The sequence below is a fragment of the Betta splendens genome, chromosome 8, assembly GCF_900634795.4.
Source record: "Betta splendens chromosome 8, fBetSpl5.4, whole genome shotgun sequence".
NCBI classification, from domain to species: Eukaryota; Metazoa; Chordata; class Actinopteri; order Anabantiformes; family Osphronemidae; genus Betta; species Betta splendens.
This window is the reverse complement of record NC_040888.2, coordinates 45,817-69,924: the sequence shown is the minus strand read 5'-3', so window position 1 is coordinate 69,924 and position 24,108 is coordinate 45,817. Positions and strand designations below refer to the sequence as shown.

The following is a 24,108-nucleotide window of genomic DNA, read 5'->3' as shown; positions in this document are numbered from 1 at the left end:
CTTCATCCATGACAGTGAACGTGAAGCCATGTGAATCAGATGAAACTGATGGAAAGGACGAGTCATCACATTAGATGTTTGTAGTTCAGATTAGGTTTAAAATGTGTTTTGTGTGCCTTTGCTAAGTTTTCTCAACTGTTCCCTGCAGGAGCTGGTTGGGTTGTAATTGGGGAGTTTGGGTGGTGCTGCATGATGCCAACATGGCACCGCTGCAGCTGCCCCCTGTTGGTTCGGAGATTTTCAGACATTTTACATCCGCCTCGCTGGAGGAGATCCAACAGCGACGTGAGGTGGAGGAAAAGGAGCAACAGAGGAGGAAGGAGAAGAACATTGAGGTATATATCTAGAATCTAAGTGTTTAATTTGCCCTCGATGTTAGTGTAACACCTTGATACTGATTAGCTGTCACAGTTTCAGTCCCTCCAACCCTGACTTCCAAGGACCCTGTTCTCTAGAAACCAGTCAGTCCTGTTGTTTCTGGTTGGAAGCTTGCACTACAGCACACAGGTTTCCTCCATTTCCTTTGTGTCCACTGAGCGTCCTCCTCCTCCCCCTAATGAGCCTGGCCCTAAATATGCCCTCACCTTAATGCTAGATTGGCTACAGTTCATGGAACAACTTCACAGTTGTTCCCAGTGAGCAGAACCGACTGCCCAGATGTAGCTCTTCTCCATGTCAGACACTTCTAACAAACTGTTTGATTCCTTAATCTGATTGGCAGATAGCAGAGGAAGATCTTCCTAAACCAGCCAGTGACTTGGAGGCTGGAAAACCTCTTCCCTTCATCTATGGAGACCCACCCTCCGAGTTTATTAACACCCCACTGGAGGACCTGGATCCCTTCTACCAATCTCAGAAGGTTGCCTGCCAATACAGAGCCAATACAATCAGTGCTAATGCAAATACATTTTTAATTATAATAAAAGAAATAAAAATTAATAAAACCTAATTGCAAACAAAATTCTACATCAAGATTTTTCTGTTCCAATCTCATTTGAAACATTGTAGGAACGTTTTAAGCTTCAAAGAAGCACAGAAAATCTGACTGATGAATGTATTCGAAGAGAAGGAGTTGTTTAAATACAGCTGATGTCAGGGTGGCGTAGATGACGGACCCACATGCACAGCACAAGACGAGGTTTACTGGTGTTACAGAATGACGTTTATTCCACAATGCAGAATCAAATCCAGGCAGGGTCATACACAGGAGATCTAGCCGGTTAAACAGGATCAGGCAGAAGCGTAGTCAGGGACAGGCACGGGTCAGACACGAGAGGTGAGTACAATACCAAAACGGCAGGCGAAGAATCGGGGTGAGGCAGGCGAGGTCGGTAACAAGCAGAAGCAACAATCAAGGCAGACAAGGATCAGGCAGGCTCAGAATCGGAGGTCAGAACTGGAACACGGTACACAACAAGGCAGAACTAGAAACGCTGGAAAGTGGTGATCTCACGCACAATCTGGCAACTGGAGTCTGTGATGGGTGAATGCTAAATACCGGTGTTGATTAGTAAACTGCTAACAGGTGTGCTGAGTGATCCGGGGACTGAACGGAGAAACAGGAAGTATACAAAATAAAACCGGAAGTCCTTTCCGTGTGAAGGGCGGGTGACAAGCCCGGATGTGACAGTACCCCCCCCCCCCAGGGCGTCTACCACGGCGCCCACGGGAAGTCCCCCCCCGACCAGGGCGGGCGGAGGGCGGATCAGGAGGAGGGACCGGATCCTGGCGCTGTCCTCGTCGCCGCTTCAGCCTCCCGGCGGAGCCCGTCCGGGGCGGGAGCCTCCGGATGTGCCCGATGGAAGTCCCGGATGAGCGAGCGGTCCAGGATGTCCCGAGCCGGGACCCAGGACCTCTCGTCCGCCCCGTAGCCTTCCCAGTCGACCAGGTATTGGAACCCGCGGCCCCGGCGGCTGCAGTCGAGAAGGTCCCGCACCGAGTAGACCGGGTGGCCGTCCACCACCCGAGGCGGGGGTGGAGGCTGGGACGGCGGGACCAGAGGGCAGGAGCGGTGGGGCTTGAGCCGACTGACGTGGAAGGTCGGGTGCACTTTCATGGACCTGGGCAACGAGAGTCTCACGGCCACGGGGTTAATCACTCGAGCGATACTGTATGGACCGATGAACCGTGGAGTCAACTTACGTGGGGAGCCCGGGAGCCGCAGGTCCTTCGTGGATAGCCAGACCTGGTCGCCCACTTCATACGAGGGTCCTGGGGACCTCTTGCGGTCTGCTGCCTCCTTGTAGCGGGCCTGGGCCTGGAGCATCGTCCTCCGGGCTCTGAGCCACGTCTGTCTGCACCGCCGCAACAAAGCATGGGCCGAGGGCACGTGGACCTCCTTTTCTAAGGACGGAAACATAGGGGGCTGGAAGCCATAAGCACACTGGAAAGGTGTCAGACCCGTGGAGGCGCAGGGCAGGGTGTTGTGGGCGAACTCGACCCATATCAACTTCCGGGACCACGTCCCGGGGCTCCTCGACGCCAGCAGTCGTAGTCCCACTTCCAACTGTTGGTTGGCCCTCTCCGTCTGGCCGTTGGACTCCGGGTGGTATCCGGAGGAGAGGCTGACCTCTGCCCCCAGCAGAGCGCAGAACTCCCTCCAGAAACGGGACACGAACTGGGGTCCACGGTCCGACACAATGTCCTGCGGAAATCCATGTAGGCGGAAGACATGGTCCAGCATGGCTTGGGCCGTCTGCCTGGCTGAAGGAAGTCTGGCCAGAGGAATGAAATGCGCGCACTTAGAGAACCGGTCCACCACGGTCATGACAACCCGGTTACCTGCCGAGAGGGGTAATCCGGTGACGAAATCCAGCGCCACGTGCGACCACGGCCGATGTGGGACTGGCAACGGTCGCAGGAGGCCGGCGGGTCGCTGGTGGGACGGTTTATGCATCGAGCATGTGGAGCATCCGGCCACGTACTCCCGGACGTCCGATTTCATAGAGGGCCACCAGAACCGTCTGCCCACCCTGAACGCGGTGCGGGGTGCCCCGGGGTGGCAGCTGATGGCAGACGCGTGGGCCCAATGGATCACCTCCCCTCTAAGACCTGGGGGAACAAACAGACGGTTGGGACATGCAGGAGGTCTGGGGGAGACCCTGGGTGGCCTCCTGGACCCGTCTCTCCACCGGCCACGTAACTGCCCCCACCAGGCACCCCGCCGGTAGGATGTGCTCCGGCTCCACCGGGGTGTCCAGGTGATCATGAAGCCGGGAGAGAGCGTCTGGTTTCGTGTTCTTCGAGCCTGGGCGATATGACAGGTGGAAATGGAAGCGGCTGAAGAACAGCGCCCAGCGGGCCTGGCGGGAGTTCAGCCTCTTTGCGGTCTTTATGTATTCCAGATTTTTGTGGTCGGTGTAGACCAAGAAAGGCTGCGCCGCTCCCTCCAGCCAGTGCCTCCACTCCTCCAGTGCTGTCTTAACCGCTAGCAGCTCCCGGTTCCCGATATCATAGTTCCGTTCTGCGGGGGATAATTTGCGGGACATGAATGCGCAGGGATGTAGCCTACCTCCGGCTGGGTCGCGCTGGGAGAGCACCGCTCCTACCCCCGAATCCGAGGCGTCGACCTCCACCACAAACTGGCATTCTGGGTCCGGCATGCGAAGCACAGGAGCGGTGGTGAAACTCTGTTTAAGGTGCTGGAAGGCCGACTCTGCTTCTTCCGACCACTGGAACGGAGCCTTCAGAGAGGTGAGTCTGTGCAAGGGGGCTGCGATACTACTGAACCGCCGGATGAAGCGGCGGTAGAAATTGGCGAACCCGAGGAAGCGCTGCACGTCCCTCCGACATTGGGGCGTCGGCCAATCCTCTACTGCCTTGGTTTTGGCCGGGTCCATCTGGATCCGGCCCTGTGACACGATGAAACCCAGAAATGACACGGTGCTGACATGAAATTCACACTTCTCGGCCTTTACGAAGAGCCGATGTTCCAAGAGTTTCTTCAGGACCTGGCGGACGTGACTCTGGTGTTCCTCCTCAGTGCTAGAAAAAATCAAGATGTCGTCAAGATACACGAATGCAAATCTGTTAATCATTTGGCCCAATACTTCGTTAACAAATCCCTGGAAGATGGCAGGGGCGTTGGTGAGGCCGAACGGCATCACCAGGTACTCATAGTGGCCGTTCGGGGTGTTGAATGCCGTCTTCCACTCGTCCCCTTCCCTGATGCGAACCAAGTGGTATGCGTTCCGTAGATCCAGTTTTGTGAACCACTTGGCTCCCGACAGTAGTTCAAACGCAGAGTGGAGGAGGGGAAGAGGGTAGGAGTCCCGAATGGTAATGTCGTTGAGGCCTCTATAGTCTATACATGGTCGGAGGGTGCCATCCTTCTTTCCCACGAAGAAAAACCCGGCCCCTGCTGGAGAGGAGGATGGCCGGATGATGCCTGTAGCCAAGGCTGAGTCCAGATATTCCTTCATTGCCTGTCTTTCGGCTGGTGCCAGCTGGAACAGTCTCCCCTTGGGGGGGTTGGAGCCGGGCCGCAGGTTTATGGCACAGTCGTGGGTCCTGTGGGGTGGCAGGGACATGGCCCTGGATTTACTGAATACCGCAGCGAGGTCATGGTAGCAGGCCGGCACCCCGGTCAGGTCCACCTCTTCCTGCCCAGTCCCGATCGGTGGCTCCTCCGTCTTCGTCGAGGTCTGAAAACAAGTGCTCTTACAGTCAATGTCCCACTCGCTTACCTCACCGCTTCTCCAGTCCAGCCTGGGGTTGTGCCGACGCAGCCACGTGTGGCCCAACACCACCGGGTGGTAGCATGCCTCCACCACCAAGAAATGGATGCGTTCCGTGTGTCCGTCAGCAAACTCCATGGTGACGGCCTCTGTGTGGTGGGTCACCTTCCATAGTTTGCGGCCGTCCAATGCTGTGGTTTCCACCGGCGTCGCGAGCGGGGAGGTGGCGACGCCCATCCTCTCCACCAACCTGGCATCCATCAGGCTAGCATCGGCCCCTGAATCGATGAGGACCGCCTGCTGGAGGGAATGGGAGCTGGTCGAGAGCGTGACTGTAGGCAGTGAGCGTGCGGAGGCGCTACCAAACATGGCTCGGCCCACCACGATCCTCCGTGCTCGTGGTGAGCCAGGTCTTTTAGCGGACATTTATTAGCGAAATGCCCGTGCTGTCCACAGTACAAACATAACCCCTGGGAGCGGCGTCGTCGTTTCTCTGACTCCGTGAGACGCGCGCGTCCCAGCTGCATGGGTTCTTCTGGTGATGGCGGCGTACCTGAGCTCCGCGAGGGAGAACCTCCGTCGGTGAAACACTGACCTCTGGTGGTGATTTCCGCTTTTCCACGGTGCTCTCGCTCTCTGCTTCCCAGTCGTCGGTCGATCTGGATGGCCAGCGAGATCAGTGCATTCAGGTCGTTCGGCAGGTCCCGAGCCGCTAGACAGTCCTTCACGCGCCGAGAGAGGCCGCGGATGAACACATCGCCCAAGGCGGTCGCGTCCCATCCGGCCTCCGCCGCTAGGGTCCTAAACTCGATCGCGTACTTGGCCGTGGTCCTCCCTCCTTGCCGAATGTTCACGAGTTTCTGCGCTGCTTCTCTTCCAGGCGTGATCTCCTGGAAGATCTGCTTCAACGCCGTTGAAAAGGCTCTGAAAGACGACATGCAGATCGACCCGTTCTGCCATTCTGCCGTTGCCCACGCCTCCGCTTCTCCGGTCAGGTGCGAAACCGCGTACGCCACCTTAGCTCTCTCGGTGGGAAACGCGGGAGCGTGTAGTTCATAGTGGATCTCACACTGTGTGAGAAATGCCCGGCAGTCGCCTGACTCACCGGAAAAGCGGGTTGGCGCGCCGAGGCGTGCGTCGGGTGCCGGAGGGAGAGCCGGCGGAGTCGCCGCGGGTGCACTTGCCGCTGCGGTCGCTGAAACCTGGATCGGCGCGGTGTCACCGGAGTTTCCTGACGCGAGGCGACCCACCGCCTCCACGAGTCCCGCCACTGCGTTCTCCTGACGGCGGGCGCACTCCACCAGATTCAGGAGCGCCGCGTTGGTCTTTTCCTCCTGCTCGCTGAGCCGTTGCTCCTGGGCGGCGAGCGCAGCGCGGAGGTTCTCGATGCTGGCTGGGTCCATTTCTGGCCAGATTGTTCTGTCAGGGCGGCGTAGATGACGGACCCACATGCACAGCACAAGACGAGGTTTACTGGTGTTACAGAATGACGTTTATTCCACAATGCAGAATCAAATCCAGGCAGGGTCATACACAGGAGATCTAGCCGGTTAAACAGGATCAGGCAGAAGCGTAGTCAGGGACAGGCACGGGTCAGACACGAGAGGTGAGTACAATACCAAAACGGCAGGCGAAGAATCGGGGTGAGGCAGGCGAGGTCGGTAACAAGCAGAAGCAACAATCAAGGCAGACAAGGATCAGGCAGGCTCAGAATCGGAGGTCAGAACTGGAACACGGTACACAACAAGGCAGAACTAGAAACGCTGGAAAGTGGTGATCTCACGCACAATCTGGCAACTGGAGTCTGTGATGGGTGAATGCTAAATACCGGTGTTGATTAGTAAACTGCTAACAGGTGTGCTGAGTGATCCGGGGACTGAACGGAGAAACGGGAAGTATACAAAATAAAACCGGAAGTCCTTTCCGTGTGAAGGGCGGGTGACAAGCCCGGATGTGACAGCTGAATGTTTGCAGAAGAAGCTGAAACAGTTGAATTTTAAATTGAAAAAAGATTTGCTGAAATTGAAACTAAAAGAACTGCTGAAAATACAGAGATACACAATATACCTAAATGTAAGAAAAACAAAACTCATAAATAAATAGTCCAAGAAACAAAATAACAAAATAGCTTAAAGTTATGGAAACATTTAATACACCTGAAAGTAGCTGCAGAGGAAAACGTTGCAGCTTTGGAGGAAACGTTTGCAGGTAATTGCTAGTCATAATAAACCAGTTGAAAACAGAAATACTTTATTTATTTATAAATTATTTTTAGCTAAGGATTTGGATTGGTCCTTTTATTTTGAAAGTATATGGAGTAAGACGGTGTGGGTAATTGCTCAATTGTATAATAGACTCATTAACTACTCACAATACACCAGTTGAAAGCAGAAATATTGCTATATTTAGCTAAAGATTTAGATTGGTGGTCTAATTTTGAAAGGATATGGACAAAACATGCAGGTAATATAACTAAATTATAAAGTGGTCTCATTAAGTAGTCATATTTAACCAGTCAAAACCAAGATTTAAAACTTTTATTTTGTAAGTATTTGGAAAAGGTGTGTGGACAATTGCTGAACTGTAAAACAGTCTTATTAATTAGCAGTCATTACCCATTCAGAGGCATAAAAATGACTAAAGGGACTGATAAATAACATTGGTGCCTTTATTTTGAAAGGATATGGAAGAAGCATGTGTAAGTAATTGTTAAATTGTAAAATAGTCTCATTAAATACTCATAATAAACCAATTGAAAGCAGAAATATTGTATTGTTAGCTAAAGATCCAGATTGGTTCTTTTATTTTGAAAGGATTTGGAGGATGGGTGTGTGCTTAATGGCTAAACTGTAAAGGAGTCTTATTAACTAGTCACAATTACCCATTAAAAAGCTAAAATGGTGCTATTAAAGCTAATGATTTATATTGGTGCTTTTATTTTGAAAGGATATGGGGGAAGCCTGTGCAGGTAATTGCTAAACAGTATATTAGTCTAATTAACTAGTCATAACAAACCAGTTGAAAGCAAAAGTATTGCTATTTGTTGCGAAAAATCAGAATTTGGGCTTTTATTTTGAAAGGATTCGGAGGAGCTGCGTGTGCTTAATAGCTAAACTGTAAAATAGCCCCATTAACTAGTCACAGTTACCCATTCAAAAGCAAAAATAGTGCTATTAAAGCTAACAATTTGGATTGGTTCTTTTATTTGAAGAATTCAGAGGCAGTGTCTAATTAATTACTAAACAATCAAACAGTGTAATGAACTAATCAGTAATATGCATAATGCTGCTACACTGAGCATCAGGAGTTTGAGCTGTCACTCAAAGCTGCAGTTGCGCCGTTGTCATGGAGATGAAAGGCAGAAAAATCAGGATGATTCGGCTCTGAGAAAGCAGAGTTTCACCCCTGCTTAACAGGATTCTTACAGCAAAACCACAATAACTATCATAAGTCAAGTTTTTGAATGCCAAGGCTTTAATAAGCAACTGGTTTGAGATTTATGTTTGAAGACTGGCCACAGTCAGGATTTCAAAATGTTGTACTTCTGCGTTTCTCTGAAAAAGTCTTGCAGCCTAATGCATTAGAGTCCATGTCTACAGACGTTCTGTCCTAAAAAAACGAGCCCTCACACATCGCACAATCACAGAGAGGACGGTTGGACCTCACACATCGCGCAGTCTAGCTCACGCAATACACACTAATGGAAAAGTTGAAAACCACCCAATATTTAAACTGCTATAGATCAGAAGGTATTAAAGATATAAAAAAGCTGAACGGAAGATTAATAGTTGAATAGCTAAAGACTGTTTCAAAGTTTAAACAGTGTCTGTAACTTACAGTATGTTGAAGTAGTTACAGCCTAAAGAAGACAAAGCTGAAGAGTATTTGAAAATTGTTTTCCATTCATTTTAATGAAGACATTTTGATAACTTGAAAAATATGAAAGATATTAAAAAGTTAAATGGCAGAGGGGCAGAGGCAGAGGGAGAGGCAGAGGGAGAAGCAGAGAGTTAAGGATCAGCCAGAGGAAGAAGTTACAGGTGAGATAATTGCTTGACAAAAACTTGAATGTGACTGGACAATAGACACATTTATAACTAGAAAGTTGAGGTTTGGAAGGTAAAAATTTCATAGAAGGCCTGTAGGGTGTTGGCCTACAAAGGGGGAAGGTCTGAGGTTCAATCCCCCACCTCACTACTGTTAGTTTAGTTTATACTGTCTTTTATTTGGCATTGTAACACAAATGTAAATGCTATAATCTGATGTTAATAAACCATTAAATTTGGATGAATGCATTGCTCAGACACATGAAAAATTAAAGGGAAAGTAGCAGCATCATTGTGAAAAATAGATAGTAATTATTAGACGTCCTTATAGATCTGTTGGTCTTGCTCTAAGTCACTGACTTGTCTCTGCAGACGTTCATCGTCCTCAGTAAAGGAAACACCATCTACAGGTTTAATGCAGAACCAGCCTGTTACCTGCTGAGTCCATTCAGTCATCTGAGGAGAATTGCTGTGAAGATTCTCATCCATTCATATCTTTTATAATGTCACTGTTGTTAGCACTAGGAAAAAACCTTAGATGAACAAAAAAAACAAGCAGATTCAGTCCAATATCTTGTTTCCATGTTAGTGATCCTAAGAAAGCAGACAGACAGAAAATAGTTGAACATTATGTAGGGCTAAAAAAGTCTAAATATGATTGCTTGTTTTCTGATGCTTCTTGATGCTTCCTTAAACCAAAAACTTTTTTCAGTTTGTTTATCATGGTGACGATTCTGACCAACTGTGTGTTCATGACCATGAGTGACCCTCCATCGTGGAACAAGGTGGTAGAGTGAGTCAACCAACACATGTAGACACAGCACTAAACCCTGTGACACTAGAGGAGGGGCATTAACATGCAGAACATTTGATATTCCCTGTTATTCATTAACTGTGATGGTTTGACTGAATGAACCAAACATCAAGACACCAGCATGTCTCCTCCCACTGCCACCTCAGTAATAAACAGACAATAGACTTGCATCAAGTGGAAAAGTGAGAAGTCCGACTTCGATTAAGAAGAATACATCACTATGCTTTTGTAGAAATTAAATGAGTTCTTTCTGTTTCTCTCACACTTTCTATTTCTCTCTTTTGTTTCTGGTGGAACAGATATGTATTTACAGGCATCTACACATTTGAAGCAATGATCAAAGTTTTATCTCGAGGATTCTGTATTGGAGATTTCACCTTCCTCAGAGACCCCTGGAACTGGCTGGACTTCATGGTCATCAGCATGGCGTAATAATCATTTGATAATAATCAACACACTCATACACATTATACAACATTAATTTACAAGAATTTTCATTTCAATTCAAATTGTTTTTATGGCAATAAAATTCAGAACTGACTTATTTCATTGCAATTCCCAAGGTTTAAGACTTGACACAACTTCACTCAACAAATCCCACATAAAGCAAACTTTAATTATAGCCACATAGCCACAGGTATATTCACATTTATAATAGTAGTTAGCAGTAAAAGCTATCATAATTTGACAGCAACATTAGAGGAAAAGACTTCAGAACAACTAGACTTAGACACAGACAGGATGGTTGGACCAGTAACTGAAGCAAACAGGACGGTTGGACCAGTAACTTCACACAGACAGGATGAGTGGACCAGTAAACAATCACAGAGAGGACAGTTGGACCAATAACTGAACACAGACAGGACAGTTAGACCAGTAACCAAACACAGAGAGGATGGTTGGACCAGTAACTAGTGGTGGGCGATACTGCAAGCTTTACCAGTATCGCCGATATCTATACCAATACCAATACCTTTTGATAATGAATGCTTTATTAAATATGAATACATTTTGATGACTTTCAGGTGTTTTCTGTTTTGTTTTAAATTTTGTTATTAATTTAATACATAAAATAATAAACAGTAAATATAAACATATAACATAAATTGGTGGTCTTGCCACTGTTTTTAATTGCCTTTTTTCAGATTGTACAGGTTGTCATTGTTTCATTTTTGGCTTGTCCTCCTCATGCTTGTTTGTTTGCTGACCTGAGTCGCTGAGTCACGTGAGACCTCAAAGCAAGAGGGAGGGGTGAGGAGGAGGGGAGGGGTGTTAGTGTGTGTCCGCTTTGCTCTGGCATACAGACACAGGCATAGCACTTACACTCAGGCACTTAGAGACGCAGGCAGACAAGACAGTTAGGTCACCGCTGAAGAAAATGGCAGCAGTGCGGACGGGTAAAGATTTAACCAAATTATCGATATTTTTGTTGGGGTATCAAACACTATCAATACTACGGTTGGTATAAATATTATTGATATAAGAATCAATCCGCCCAACCCTACAAGTAACTACATACAGACAGGACAGTATGCCAGTAACTGACCATACTGTAGAGAGGATGGTTGGACCAGAAACTAAACACAGACACAATGGTTGGACCAGTAACTGAACACAGACAGGACAGTTGGACCAGTAACTAAACACAGGCAGGAGGGTTGGACAAGTAAAGAAAGCCTTTATTGGTCATTATCACATACAATGTAACAACAGAATTTATATATTGCATTTAACCCATTCCCTGGGGGAGCAGTGGGCTGCCATGCAAGGTGCCGAGGGAGCTACAGTAGTGTCTTACTCAAGAACATACTTAGTGCCACCTAATTAACTGAACATGGAGGATGGTTGGACTAGTAACTACATACAGACAGGACAGTTGGACCAGTAACTAACGGTTAACGGTTGAATCAGTAAACAATCACAGACAGGAAGGATGAAGCAAGGTAATGCGTCATTTTCTTTCAAAAGTGAGAATTGACCAGAAGCAGTGTATCAGTAACAGATTACATTTGTAATCAGGATTGTGTTAGTTCTGGCTCAACCTGGACATATCGTGATTCCTAGGAATGATGCTTTAGTTTAGTTTAGAGTTGTATTCAGTATTTAACCACAGAAATTCTGCTGTTTATTATTGTGGTTTATTATCTTTGGCTAATCTTCACGTGAAATGTGATAATCTGTCCCAGATACCTTACAGAGTTTGTAGATTTGGGGAATGTTTCTGCACTGAGGACATTCAGAGTTCTACGAGCTCTAAAGACCATCACTGTTATTCCGGGTGAGTTTCTCCTTTCTAACTGCACAATCAAATTTTAACAGCCAGTGACTTAGTGTCTATACATCTGATTGGTTTCCACCCCCAGGGTTAAAAACCATTGTTGGAGCTCTCATCCAGTCAGTGAAGAAGCTGAGTGATGTCATGATCCTGACTGTGTTCTGCCTCAGTGTCTTTGCTCTGATTGGTTTGCAACTCTTCATGGGAAACCTGAGGCAGAAATGTGTCCTGGTTCCCCCTCAGTTGAGCAACCACACATCTGGCACAAACCATGATGCTGCTCACAACAACACCTACAGCAATAGCACAGGAAGCAATGACTTTCATTTCCATGACTACATTAACAACCCAGGTATGAGCTTTTCTTATGTTTGTTATGTGAACTGGACCAGCCTGAAAGTCTGACGTTGCTCCATCGGCTCACAGAAAACTACTACTACCTGCCAGGTCAGCTGGATGCTCTGCTTTGTGGAAACAGCTCTGATGCTGGGTATGTTCACGAAACAGATACTGCTGTAGTTAATATATGACAACGATGATGATAATAGTACTCTGCAGTGTCTGTCCGGAGGGTTACATCTGTCTGAAGGCTGGAAGAAATCCAAACTATGGCTACACCAGCTACGACACTTTCGGTTGGGCATTCCTGGCTCTTTTCAGGCTGATGACCCAGGACTTCTGGGAAAACCTCTTCCAGCTGGTCAGCAACTTACTGGGCCCAGTCCAGACATTGGTCTCTTCTGGTTTTGTGTCACGATTTCCTTGCTCCATGTGTGTATGTGTGTGTGTGTGTGTGTGCAAAGGCCAAACCTTTGACCTTTGCACGACCTTTAGTTGTTATCCTTTCCCAGTAAAGTTTTAGGTTGTTTGAAACACTGAATCCATATTTGGTGTCCGTGTTGCTGCTCAGTGTTAATTTAACATTTTAGGGGGGTAATGGACACCTTGATGTTACTTGTCTCTTTCTCTTTGCCCATCTCTCCCCACCTTCGTTTTCTTGTATGTCTCTCCACATGTTTTCTGCAGACATTGAGGGCAGCAGGTAAAACCTACATGATCTTTTTTGTGGTCGTCATCTTTCTCGGTTCTTTCTACCTCATTAACCTTATCCTAGCCGTGGTTGCGATGGCGTACGCTGAGCAAGAGGAAGCTACCTCAATTGAGGTCAAACAGAAGGAGGAGGAGTATGCTCAGATTCTAGAGGCACTGAAGAAGAGAAATGAGGAGGTCAGACTTCACAGAATGCAGACTTAATGGCTATGAACTTCTGTTTTAACCTTACTACCACTGCTTTCACAACAGGCAGCCTGCAGAGAGGCGCTCTTAGAGAATAGAGACTCAGCAAATCAGCCTAATTCATCTGCAGAAATACAAAGGCCAGAGCAAGACCACACGGACATAGATGGTAAAGAAACACTTAGTTTGTTGTATTCAGTAATTTTTTTAGTCATAATGGACAAAACTGTGAATCACTAAACATAATTATTAACGGTTAATGGATGAACTGAATCAAGGGAACAATCAATAATTCATTCATTATACATTGTTATCTGTTTATATATCATACTTTCAAATGCAGTTACCTTGAGTTACCCATGTAGGGAACAAAAAAATCACTTGATTTTAAAGCTGGGTTTTTCAACCAACAGGACACTGGCTCTCAAGGACCAGGATTGCCTTGGTTTAGAGGCTTGATAATCTGTCCTTAGATGTTTGAATGAGTGAACATTAGAGTGAATTCTAGCATGTTAATGGAAGCTTGAAACCTGGTAGTTTTTTCTTCTCCAGGACCTGTAGTTCATACTAGCTGGTGGTCAAGCTATAGGGATGGATAAAGATAGGATTGTTTTTAGTAAATTGTGTCCTCCAAGCTTGCTTAACCACTATGTGTTCCAGGAATTGATGAGGAGCGGAGGCCATGTCCCCCATGTTGGTATTCCTTTGCCAACATCTTTCTGAAGTGGAACTGTTGTGAATGCTGGCGGGGGCTAAAACAGTTGCTCTACACCATTGTCATGGATCCATTTGTAGACCTTGGCATCACTATATGTATTGTACTAAACACAGTCTTCATGGCCATGGAACATTATCCAATGACGGAGCAGTTTGAGGAGTTGCTGAGTGTTGGAAATCTGGTGAGTAACAGAAAGAAGGCAAGTGCTACTGATCCCCGGTGAGTTTGCAGTATTAGGAAACAAATTTTTCATGTGCAGTTAGAAGCACACAAGCTCCTGTTAAATGTAAATAATTTCGATTAGCTTATTCATGTTTCGCAACAAATCATTTCAAAGCACTTTAAAAAGTAAGATGTGAGATCTTACACAATTATTAAGAAAACCCAACATATCATACTTAAGGAATATCCATCCATCCATCCATCCATCCATCCATCCATCCATTTTCATCCGCTTATCCGGGGCCGGGTCGCGGGGGCAACAGTCTAAGCAGAGAGTTCCAGACTTCCCTCTCCCCGGACACTTCCTCCAGCTCTTCCGGTGGGACCCCAAGACGTTCCCAGGCCAGCCAAGAGACATAGTCTCTCCAGCGAGTCCTGGGTCTTCCTCGGGGCCTCCTACCGGTGGGACATGCCCGGAACACCTCCCCAGGGAGGCGTCCAGGAGGCATCCGAACCAGATGCCCGAACCACCTCAACTGGCTCCTCTCGATGTGGAGGAGCAGCGACTCTACTCCGAGCTCCTCCCGGGTGACAGAGCTCCTCACCTTATCTCTAAGGGAGCGCCCAGCCACCCTGCGGAGGAAGCTCATTTCAGACGCTTGTATCCGTGACCTTGCCCTTTCGGTCATGACCCAAAGCTCATGACCATAGGTGAGGGTAGGAACGTAGATTGACCGGTAAATTGAGAGCTTTGCCTTTCGGCTCAGCTCCCTCTTCACCACGACGGACCGATACACCGACCGCATTACTGCAGCCGCCGCACCGATCCGTCTGTCAAACTCATGCTCCTTCCTTCCCTCACTCGTGAACAAGACCCCAAGATACTTAAACTCCTCCACTTGGGGCAGGAACTCTTCTCCAACCTGGAGAGAGCAAACCACCTTTTTCCGGTTGAGAACCATGGCCTCAGATTTGGAGGAACTGATTCTCATCCCAGCCGCTTCACACTCAGCTGCAAACCGCACCAGCGCACGCTGGAGGTCCTGGCCTGATGAAGCCAACAGGACAACATCATCTGCAAAAAGCAGAGATGCTATCCTGTGGTCCCCAAACCAGACCCCCTCTGGCCCCTGGCTGCGCCTAGAAATTCTGTCCATAAAAATAATGAACAGAACCGGTGACAAAGGGCAGCCCTGCCAAAGTCCAACATGCACCAGGAACAGGTCTGACTTATTGCTGGCAATGCGAACCAAGCTCCTGCTCCGGTTGTACAGAGACCGAACAGCCCTTAGCAAAGGGCCCTGGACTCCATACTCCTGGAGCACCCCCCAGAGGATGTCACGAGGGACGCGGTCGAATGCCTTCTCCAGATCCACAAAGCACATGTAGACTGGTTGGGCAAACTCCCACAAACCCTCAAGAATCCTGCTGAGGGTATATAGCTGGTCCAGTGTTCCACGACCAGGCCGAAAACCACATTGTTCCTCCTGTATCCGAGGTTCGACTATCGGCCGAATTCTCCTCTCCAGTACCCTGGCATAGACTTTCCCAGGGAGGCTGAGAAGTGTGATACCCCTATAGTTGGAACACACTCTCCTGTCCCCCTTTTTGTAAAGAGGGGCAACCACCCCGGTTGTCCGGTCCAGAGGAACTGTCCCCCTCCTCCACGCGATGTTGCAGAGGCGTGTCACCCAAGACAGCCCCACAACATCCAGAGACTTGAGGTACTCAGGACGGATCTCATCCACCCCCGCTGCTCTGCCACCGAGGAGCTTACTAACTACCTCGGTGACCTCAGCCTGGATGATGGGCGAGTCCGCCTCTGAGTCCCCTGCCTCTGCTTCCTCAGCAGAAGGCATGTCGGAGGGGTTGAGGAGATCCTCAAAGTACTCCTTCCACCGTCCGATAACATCCCCAGTTGAGGTCAACAGTTCCCCACCTCCACTGAAAACAGAGTTGGTAAAGAACTGCTTCCCCCTCCTGAGGCGCCGAACAGTTTGCCAGAATCTCTTTGAGGCCGAGCGATAGTCCTCCTCCATGGCCTCCCCGAACTCCTCCCAAGCCCGAGTTTTTGCCTCCGCAACGGCACGGGCAGCAGCACGCTTGGCCTGTCGGTACCCATCAGCTGCCTCAGGAGTCCCACAGGTCAACCATACCTGGTAGGACTCCTTCTTCAGCTTGATGGCGTCCCTTACCTCCGGCGTCCACCATCGGGTTTGGGAAATACCACCACGACAGGCACCGGAGACCCTGCGTCCACAGCTCTGAACGGCCGCGTTGACGATGGAGACGGAGAACATGGTCCACTCGGACTCTATGTCTCCCACCTCCCTCAGAATCTGGTCGAAGCTCTCCCGGAGGTGTGAGTTAAAGGTCCGTCTGTCAGAGGGTTCAGCCAGGCGTTCCCAACAGACCCTCACAATACGTTTGGGCCTGCCAAGTCGTTCCAGCCTCCTTCTCTGCCAGCGGATCCTACTCACCACCAGGTGGTGATCAGTTGACAGCTCAGCCCCTCTCTTCACCCGAGTGTCCAAAAAAAATCCTGAAAAAAATCAGGGTGCTAGTCTCGTGTTAACCACCAGGTGGCGCAAAGATGGGAGGTCCGACTGTACATTTCTATCTGTGTCTACACATTAAGCACAAAAAACCATGTCATGGTATTGTATCATTAAATGTAGAGTAGTTAATTTTTAAATATTATAGATTATTATGCGCCTTTGCTCGCTAGTGCGCTAGTGTTTGTTGCCAATTGCCGAAGCTGCTGATGTTTTTACAGTTTCCAGGCCAGCCGAGACACCCAGTCCCTCCTCCAGCCAATCCAATAGAATAATATAAGTATAATAACATAAAATAGGAATCTATATTTATTCATCAATCTGTGTTATAAATGTATTTTATATGTATATTTATACTCGTCTTCTGGTTTGTTGATCATGAGGAAAAAAATACAAAACAAACTTGGTTTTCGTTTCAGCTCGTAATATTAATTAACGGAATTCAAGTGTTTTTTTCGCACGGAGTTGGATTTAAAGCTGATTTTTCGTTTTGAGAAAAAAGCAGAGAACGAAAAACTAATTCTATAATGACCTATAGTTTGCTCTGATTCTGAATGAAACGTAAGAGCCCGAATGACAGATGATGTGTCCAGGTAGAGCTTAACCGGAAATGTATGCTTGTCAAATGCAGGCAACGAGAGAATCGGGGAAGTGGCGTCACCGTCTGAAGCAGACAGTTATGTGATGTTCCAACGATGGTGCTGAGGAGCCGCTTATTCATGGGCAGATCACTTGGATCAAGTTGTCAATACGCGCTAGTGTTTGTTGTCAGTTGCTGATGTCGCTGCTGTCTTTATACAGTATGTCCTCGTGTTTAAGTGTCGGGTCCGTGTACGTTTTAACGGTTTGATTTTCCCCTCCAGAATAAAAGCTGGGAAGACGAGAAAACAAGTCGTTTTAGAACGTTTTAAACCCGGAGGACCTGTTAATGTGTCTGAACAGGCTCCCAGTAAGTCCAGTAACTTCGTATTGTAACGAGAAACCCCCAGCATCTCGTTTAAAAGAAAAAACGGCATTTATTCAAAGCAGCGTGTTAAAAACGAATAAACGAGTTTTAAACGAGTGCTTTCACAAGCGGCTGATCAAAGGAACACATTTCATATGGTACAGGTGAAAGGGACACTAACAACCCAACGCAGCCGAGGCTGTAGCAGCAGAGAAACGAAGATCTTTGTCCTGCGTGTTGATGCGTGTTTCCCCTTCCCCCAGTGTCCCCGCTCTGGGACGTGGATGGCCCCGCCCACTTTCATTCACCAGACGGACATGAAAGAGGGAATAACGAAACAAACAGCTGGTTAACTTTGTAAGAACATGGCTGTAGCTCTGCAATGACTTTATGTGGTACAGGTGAAAGGAATAATAACGAAATAAACGGAATGTAAAACGGAAATGCTTTCAAGCGTTTTCTGTTCACCCAAACTAGATGGGTGTACTGTCATCTTTTCAGTAATTTTTAGCATTTGCATGTTGTTGTATATGAATAACGAAATTAACAAAATCTATGTTTGAAAAAACTGTGCAGAGTTCCGTGTTTACATGAAAGCGGGCAGAACAACGTCCGTCTATGACTCACTGCCGAAACCGGCTGGTAAACCTCTTGGGAACATGGCTGTAGCTCTGCTAAATACTACAGGCAGCCAGCCCTATTAATCATTTGTTATTTTCTTGTATGCCAAAATATAAAAATGTTCAGTAATTACAACTTCTGCTTCCACCAGGATTCGAACCCGGGGTAAAAAATTGACACATCAAGGCTGTTAAACAATAAACAAACCATTACACCACGGAGGCGTTGATCCAGGGCTCTACATGGGCCTATATAACATAAGTATAGGACAGCGTCATAAAGGTCAGTGTGGGGGCTGATCGCCACCTATAGGCCAAATAGACGTAACACAGCTTCAACGCGCTAAAAACCCGGGGATACCGCGCTGAGAATGCAAACAGATTGCCGTAAAGGCTGACACTTTTAAGTGCTACGACTGTATGGCCGAAGGTCAGGTGAAACGACTACAAAGTCTATCATCGACCTCCGGCCTAGGGTGTCCTGGTGCCATGTGCACCGATGGACACCCTTATGTTCGAACATAACATTTGTTATGGCCAAACTGTGCCTAGCACAGAAGTCCAATAACATAACACCATTCGGGTTCAGATCAGGGAGGCCGTTCCTCCCAATCACGCCTCTCCAGGTATCACTGTCGTTACCTACGTGGGCATTGAAATCTCCCAGAAGAACAATAGGGTCCCCAGTTGGAGCGCTTTCCAACACTCCCTCCAGGGACCCCAAGAAGGCTGGGTACTCAACACTGCCATTTGGCCCGTAAGCACAAATGACGGTGAGTGACCTATCCCCCACCCGAAGGCGCAGGGAAACGACCCTCTCGTCCACCGGGAAAACTCCAACACATGGCGACTAAGCTGGGGAGCTATGAGCAAGCCCACACCAGCCCGCCGCCTCTCACCGCAGGCAACTCCAGAGTAGAAAAGGGTCCAGCCCCTCTCAAGGAGTTGGGTTCCAGAGCCCAGGCTGTGTGTGGAGGTGAGCCCGACTATTTCTAGCCGGTACCGCTCGACCTCCTGCACAAGCTCAGGCTCCTTTCCCCCCAGTGACGTGACATTCCACGTCCCAATAGCCAGATTGGTTATCCAGGGATTGGGTCGCCTAGGCTCCCGCCTTCGACTGCTGCCCAATCCACTCTGCACTGGCCCCCTACGGTTCCTCCTGCGGATGGTGGGTCCACTTGAGGACGGCCCCACGTTGTTCTTTCGGGCTGTGCCCGGCCGGGCCCCGTGGGAATAGGCCCGGCCACCAGGCGCTCGCATGCGAGCCCCAACCCCGGGCCTGGCTCCAGGGTGGGGCCCCGGCTGCGCCATACCGGGCGTTGTCTCTGGCCTTTTTGGTTTGCCTTTCATAGGGAGGTTGTGAACTACTTAAGGAATATTTATAATTAAAAAAAAATCAATACCTAATTTAGACTGTATATAGAGTGAAAATATCAACAGCAGCTAGAGCCTATTCCAGCTATCTACAGGCGAAAGGCAGGGTACATGGGAAATCTAGAGTGACCAACTGTTACAACGCTGTGCAGAACTGGTACCCAATTGCAGAAAAGCAGGCAGACTAATGAATATATCCACAGTCTTTAATAAAACAAGGGCGCGTAACAAAAAACGGCTTGCAATGGCAAGGTACTGAACAAATTGTGCTTAACAAAAAGAGCGTGCCAAGGCACGGAAAGAACCAAGCAGTTGGAACTACACTAGTAACGGTTCCTCTTAAACTAGAAGTCTAAGAACAACAAAAAAGAACAAAAAGCACATGAAGCATGGCAGCAGGTTCAAAAAGGCAACTTACAAACATACAGGACAACATACTTGCTCCTCATAGACGCAAATGCAGCGATAAGGCTTCCGCTCATGGAGTAACACACCAGCGACTGGAGCGCGCCTCCGTCGTGGCTTAAATGCCAGACCCCTGATTACCCACATAAGGAACACCTGCTACACATTAGCACCTCCCAGCAATGGGTGGTGACACCAGGTGTCACAGAGCCCCCCCCTCTACGTCGCCTCCAGGCGACCTAGGAAGGATCCTCCGGATGAGCGCGGTGAAAGTCCCAAATGAGCGACTTGTCCAGGATCAGCCGGGACGCCACCCAGCTGCGATCCTCCGGTCCGTACCCCTCCCAGTCCACTAGGTAAGATAGACCCCTGCCCCCACGTCAGGAGCGCAGGATGCGACGGACCGTGTAGGCCGGGGCGCCGTCGATGATGCGGGGAGGAGGTGGACCGTCAGATGAATCTTCATCGGCCCCCAGCGCCGGCTTCAGCTGAGAGACGTGGAACACGGGGTGAACCTTCATGGAGACAGGTAAGGTGAGCCGCACCGCTACAGGGTTAATTATCCGCTTGACCTCGAAAGGACCAACAAAATGGGGAGACATCTTCCTGTTAACGTCTTTCAGCTTCAAATTGGCTGTGGACAACCAAACCTTATCTCCCACCTTATACCTCGGAGCAACAGACCTCTTACGGTTGGCATACCGCGATGCGCGCTCCTGCCCCCGCAGCAGGGAAGCGCGCACGCGTCGCCAAGTACTGCGACATCTGGCAACCAACCCCCGTATGGACGAGACGGAAGCTTTCTCTCGTTGCTCCTGGAACAGCGGAGGTTGGTACCCATAGGCGGCCTCGAACGGTGAGCATCCCAGAGCGAAAGAGGGCAGGGAGTTATGGGCATACTCCACCCAGGGCAGCTGCTGAGCCCAAGTGGAAGGATCCGCCGAAGCCATACAGCGTAGCATGGACTCGACCTCCTGATTCATGCGCTCCGTTTGACCATTCGTCTGTGGGTGGAACCCTGAAGAGAGAGACACAGAGCACCCGAAAGCAGCACAAAACTCTGCCCATACTGCAGACACAAACTGAGGACCCCTGTGGACCTGTGGACCATCAGAGAGAACGTCCTCGGGGAACCCGTGCAGTCTAAATACATGGTCCACTAATAGCAAAGCCGTCTCCTTTGCAGTAAGCAACTTAGCGAGGGGAATCACATGAATCATTTTAGAAAAACGGTCAACAATAGTCATAATGGTTGTCATGCCCTTAGACACCGGTAGTCCTGTTATAAAGTCCAGGGCTATGTGCGACCATGGCCGCGAAGGCACGGGTAGAGAGCGCAGCAGGCCGGCCGGTGGCCTGTGAGGGGTCTTGCTCCGTGCACAAATCCTGCAGGCCTTGACATACCTCTCGACGTCCCCCCGCATAGAAGGCCACCAGTACCGTTGCGTGATGAACGCCAGAGTCCGAGAAATGCCAGGGTGACACGCCAGACGAGAGTCGTGTCCCCACTGTAGCACCTGCCGACGGAGACATACTGGCACAAAAAGACACCTGTCAGGATCCTGGGCTGGCTCTGCCTGTCAGGATCCTGGCCTGGCTCTGCCAGCCATTCTGTTTGATCTTTTTTTCGCCCTGGACCATGCCTTCTCCCTCACTAGGCCACGCCTCAGCTCTGGACCATCCCCACTCCCTCTCCTTTCCTCTGTAGACAGTAATCAGTTCAACTTGCCACACCTGGACTTGCCCTTTGGATCCCTTCAAGGACTCCTGCAGCACAGCACTCTGTGCTGGGTCATTGTCATACGTCATTGCCATACACCACTGTCGTACACCACTCTGTCCTTGTTTCACCATGCCGTTCGTGTCAGGTTGGTCCATGTATTAGTTAGTCTTGTTGCCATGTCATGTTTGAGTTAGCCTTGTTACCATGTTTGAGTTAGCCTTGCCATGTCTGAGTTTGTCTGAGTTAGTCTTGTTGCCATGCCATGTTTGAGTTAGCCTTGTTACCATGTTTGAGTTAGCCTTGCCATGTCTGAGTTAGTCTTGTTACCATGCCATGTTTGAGTTAGCCTTGTTACCATGTTTGAGTTAGCCTTGCCATGTCTGAGTTAGTCTTGTTGCCATGCCATGTTTGAGTTAGCCTTGTTGCCATGCCATGTGTGAATTTGCCTCGGTGCCATGCCAGGTGTTAGTTCTACCATGTTTTAGTCTCTCGCCAGAGTAGTGTGGTTTTGTTTCCTAGGTCTGTTAAATTTGCCCTGTGTGTGTGTGTGTGGGGGGCTCGCCCCTGCTGTATTGTTTTTTTATAAGGGAGTGTTTTGTGTTGTACGGTTTGGGGGTACTGAACTTAAAATAAACGGGTTAAAATGCATGCCTGGTCCTCTCGGCTCTCTGACTTGGCCCAGACCGACTCCCATGATCCGCCATCTTGCGTGGCGGACCATGACAACACCGTTCCGGCACGCCAGTAGGTACCGGATGGGAGTGGCGATACGTCCGTACACGCTCTTCTAGATCCCACCGCACAGCTCCGACCACCATCCGAGGTAAAATGGTGTCATCAGCGGGAACCAGACCGGGTTCCGCTGGGTCGTCAAACTGCCGGGAAAGCGCGTCCGACTTGCCGTTTTGGGCTCCAGGTCTGTAGGACAAAGTAAAGTTAAAACGGGCAAAAAACAAGGCCCAGCGGGACTGTCGAGCATTCAGTCTGCGAGCGGTCCTAACAAACTCCAAATTCCGGTGGTCAGTCCAAACTACAAAAGGCTGATGCGCCCCTTCCAACCAGTGACGCCATTCTTCAAGGGCCCACTTCACTGCTAACAGTTCTCGGTTGCCCACATCATAATTTCTCTCTGCCGGCGAGAACCGCCGGGAGAAAAAGGCGCAAGGGTGAATCTTCCCATCGCTGGCCTGCCGCTGAGACAAAACCGCACCCGCTCCCGCACTAGATGCGTCTACCTCCACGATAAACTGCCTTTGGGGGTCAGGCAGACGCAGGATGGGGGCAGTGGTGAACAGTACTCTCAGTCTAGTGAAGGCTGACCGCGCCTCCTCCGTCCACTGGTACTGGGTCTTGGTGGATGTGAGTGCGTGTAGTGGCACCGCCACCTTGCTGAAACCCCAAATGAACCTCCTGTAAAAATTTGCGAACCCCAAGAACCGTTGGAGCTGCTTGCGGTCCTCAGGTTCGGGCCATTCGGCCACCGCTGCCACCTTGGCTGGGTCCATAGCGAGGCGTCCTGGCTGCAACAGGAACCCTAGGAATGAGGTCTTAACGGTGTGAAACTCGCATTTCTCAACCTTGACAAACAGTCTGTTTTCCAGAAGTCGTTGTAGCACAGCACGGACGTGGCTAACATGCTCCTGCATGTCTCTGGAGAATATTAAAATATCATCCAGATAGACAAACACAAAACGGTTTACCATGTCCCTTAGTACATCATTCACCATGGCCTGGAATACAGCTGGGGCGTTAGTGAGGCCGAATGGCATTACCAGATACTCGTAATGTCCAGTGGGAGTATTAAATGCCGTCTTCCATTCATCCCCTTCTTTTATGCGCACCAAGTGGTACGCATTCCTGAGGTCCAGCCTGGTGAAGATGGTCGCCCCCTGCAACAGCTCAAAAGCAGAGGACATTAGTGGCAAAGGGTATTTATTGCGAATGGTAACGCTGTTGAGCCCTCTGTAATCAATACACGGCCTAAGGCCTCCGTCTTTCTTGGCCACAAAAAAAAACCCAGCCCCCGCAGGGGACGAGGGCGGTCGAATGATACCCGCCTGGAGGGATTCTGCGATGTATCTCTCCATCGCTTCCCTCTCCGGCTGGGATAAGGAGAAGATCCGCCCACTAGGTGGGGCTGCCCCGGAGATGAGGTCGATGGCGCAATCATAAGGGCGGTGTGGAGGTAATGCAGTAGCCTTTGCCTTACTGAAGACTTCGCGAAGGTCATGGTATGTGGTTGGCACCTTGCCCAGCTCTGCGTCGTCCACCTGCCTCTCCGTCTCGCCGACCAATTCACCTCCTGCACTCCGCAGACAGTTCTGTAGGCAGTACGGACTCCACTCCAGAACCTTCTCCGCCCAGCTTAGCCGTGGGTCGTGCAAGCGAAGCCATGGCAAACCCAATAACACCGGCACATCAGGACAGTCATAAACATTAAACACAAGTGACTCCCTATGATTACCTGACACTAGCAGGTCCACAGTTCCTGTGCGCTGGGTAATTTGATGGAGCACCTGATTGTCCAGTGCCTGAACAGTAACAGGGTCCTCAAGCCT

The 24,108-nt window shown here is 49.3% G+C and overlaps 1 protein-coding gene across 1 annotated transcript in view; it reads left to right on the top strand.

Moving 5' to 3' along the window:
- The window catches only part of scn4ab (sodium channel, voltage-gated, type IV, alpha, b), a 38,977-nt gene that overhangs the window by 3,750 nt on the left and 11,119 nt on the right, over positions 1-24,108 (top strand). Inside the window, 13 exon segments of the mRNA XM_029159222.3 lie at positions 149-335; positions 722-859; positions 9,095-9,213; positions 9,426-9,515; positions 9,836-9,964; positions 11,723-11,814; positions 11,900-12,163; positions 12,238-12,301; positions 12,370-12,511; positions 12,838-12,853; positions 12,926-13,038; positions 13,114-13,216; positions 13,708-13,946. Of these exon segments, the coding sequence (XP_029015055.1) occupies positions 201-335; positions 722-859; positions 9,095-9,213; positions 9,426-9,515; positions 9,836-9,964; positions 11,723-11,814; positions 11,900-12,163; positions 12,238-12,301; positions 12,370-12,511; positions 12,838-12,853; positions 12,926-13,038; positions 13,114-13,216; positions 13,708-13,946 (1,644 nt within the window). The 5' untranslated portion in view covers positions 149-200.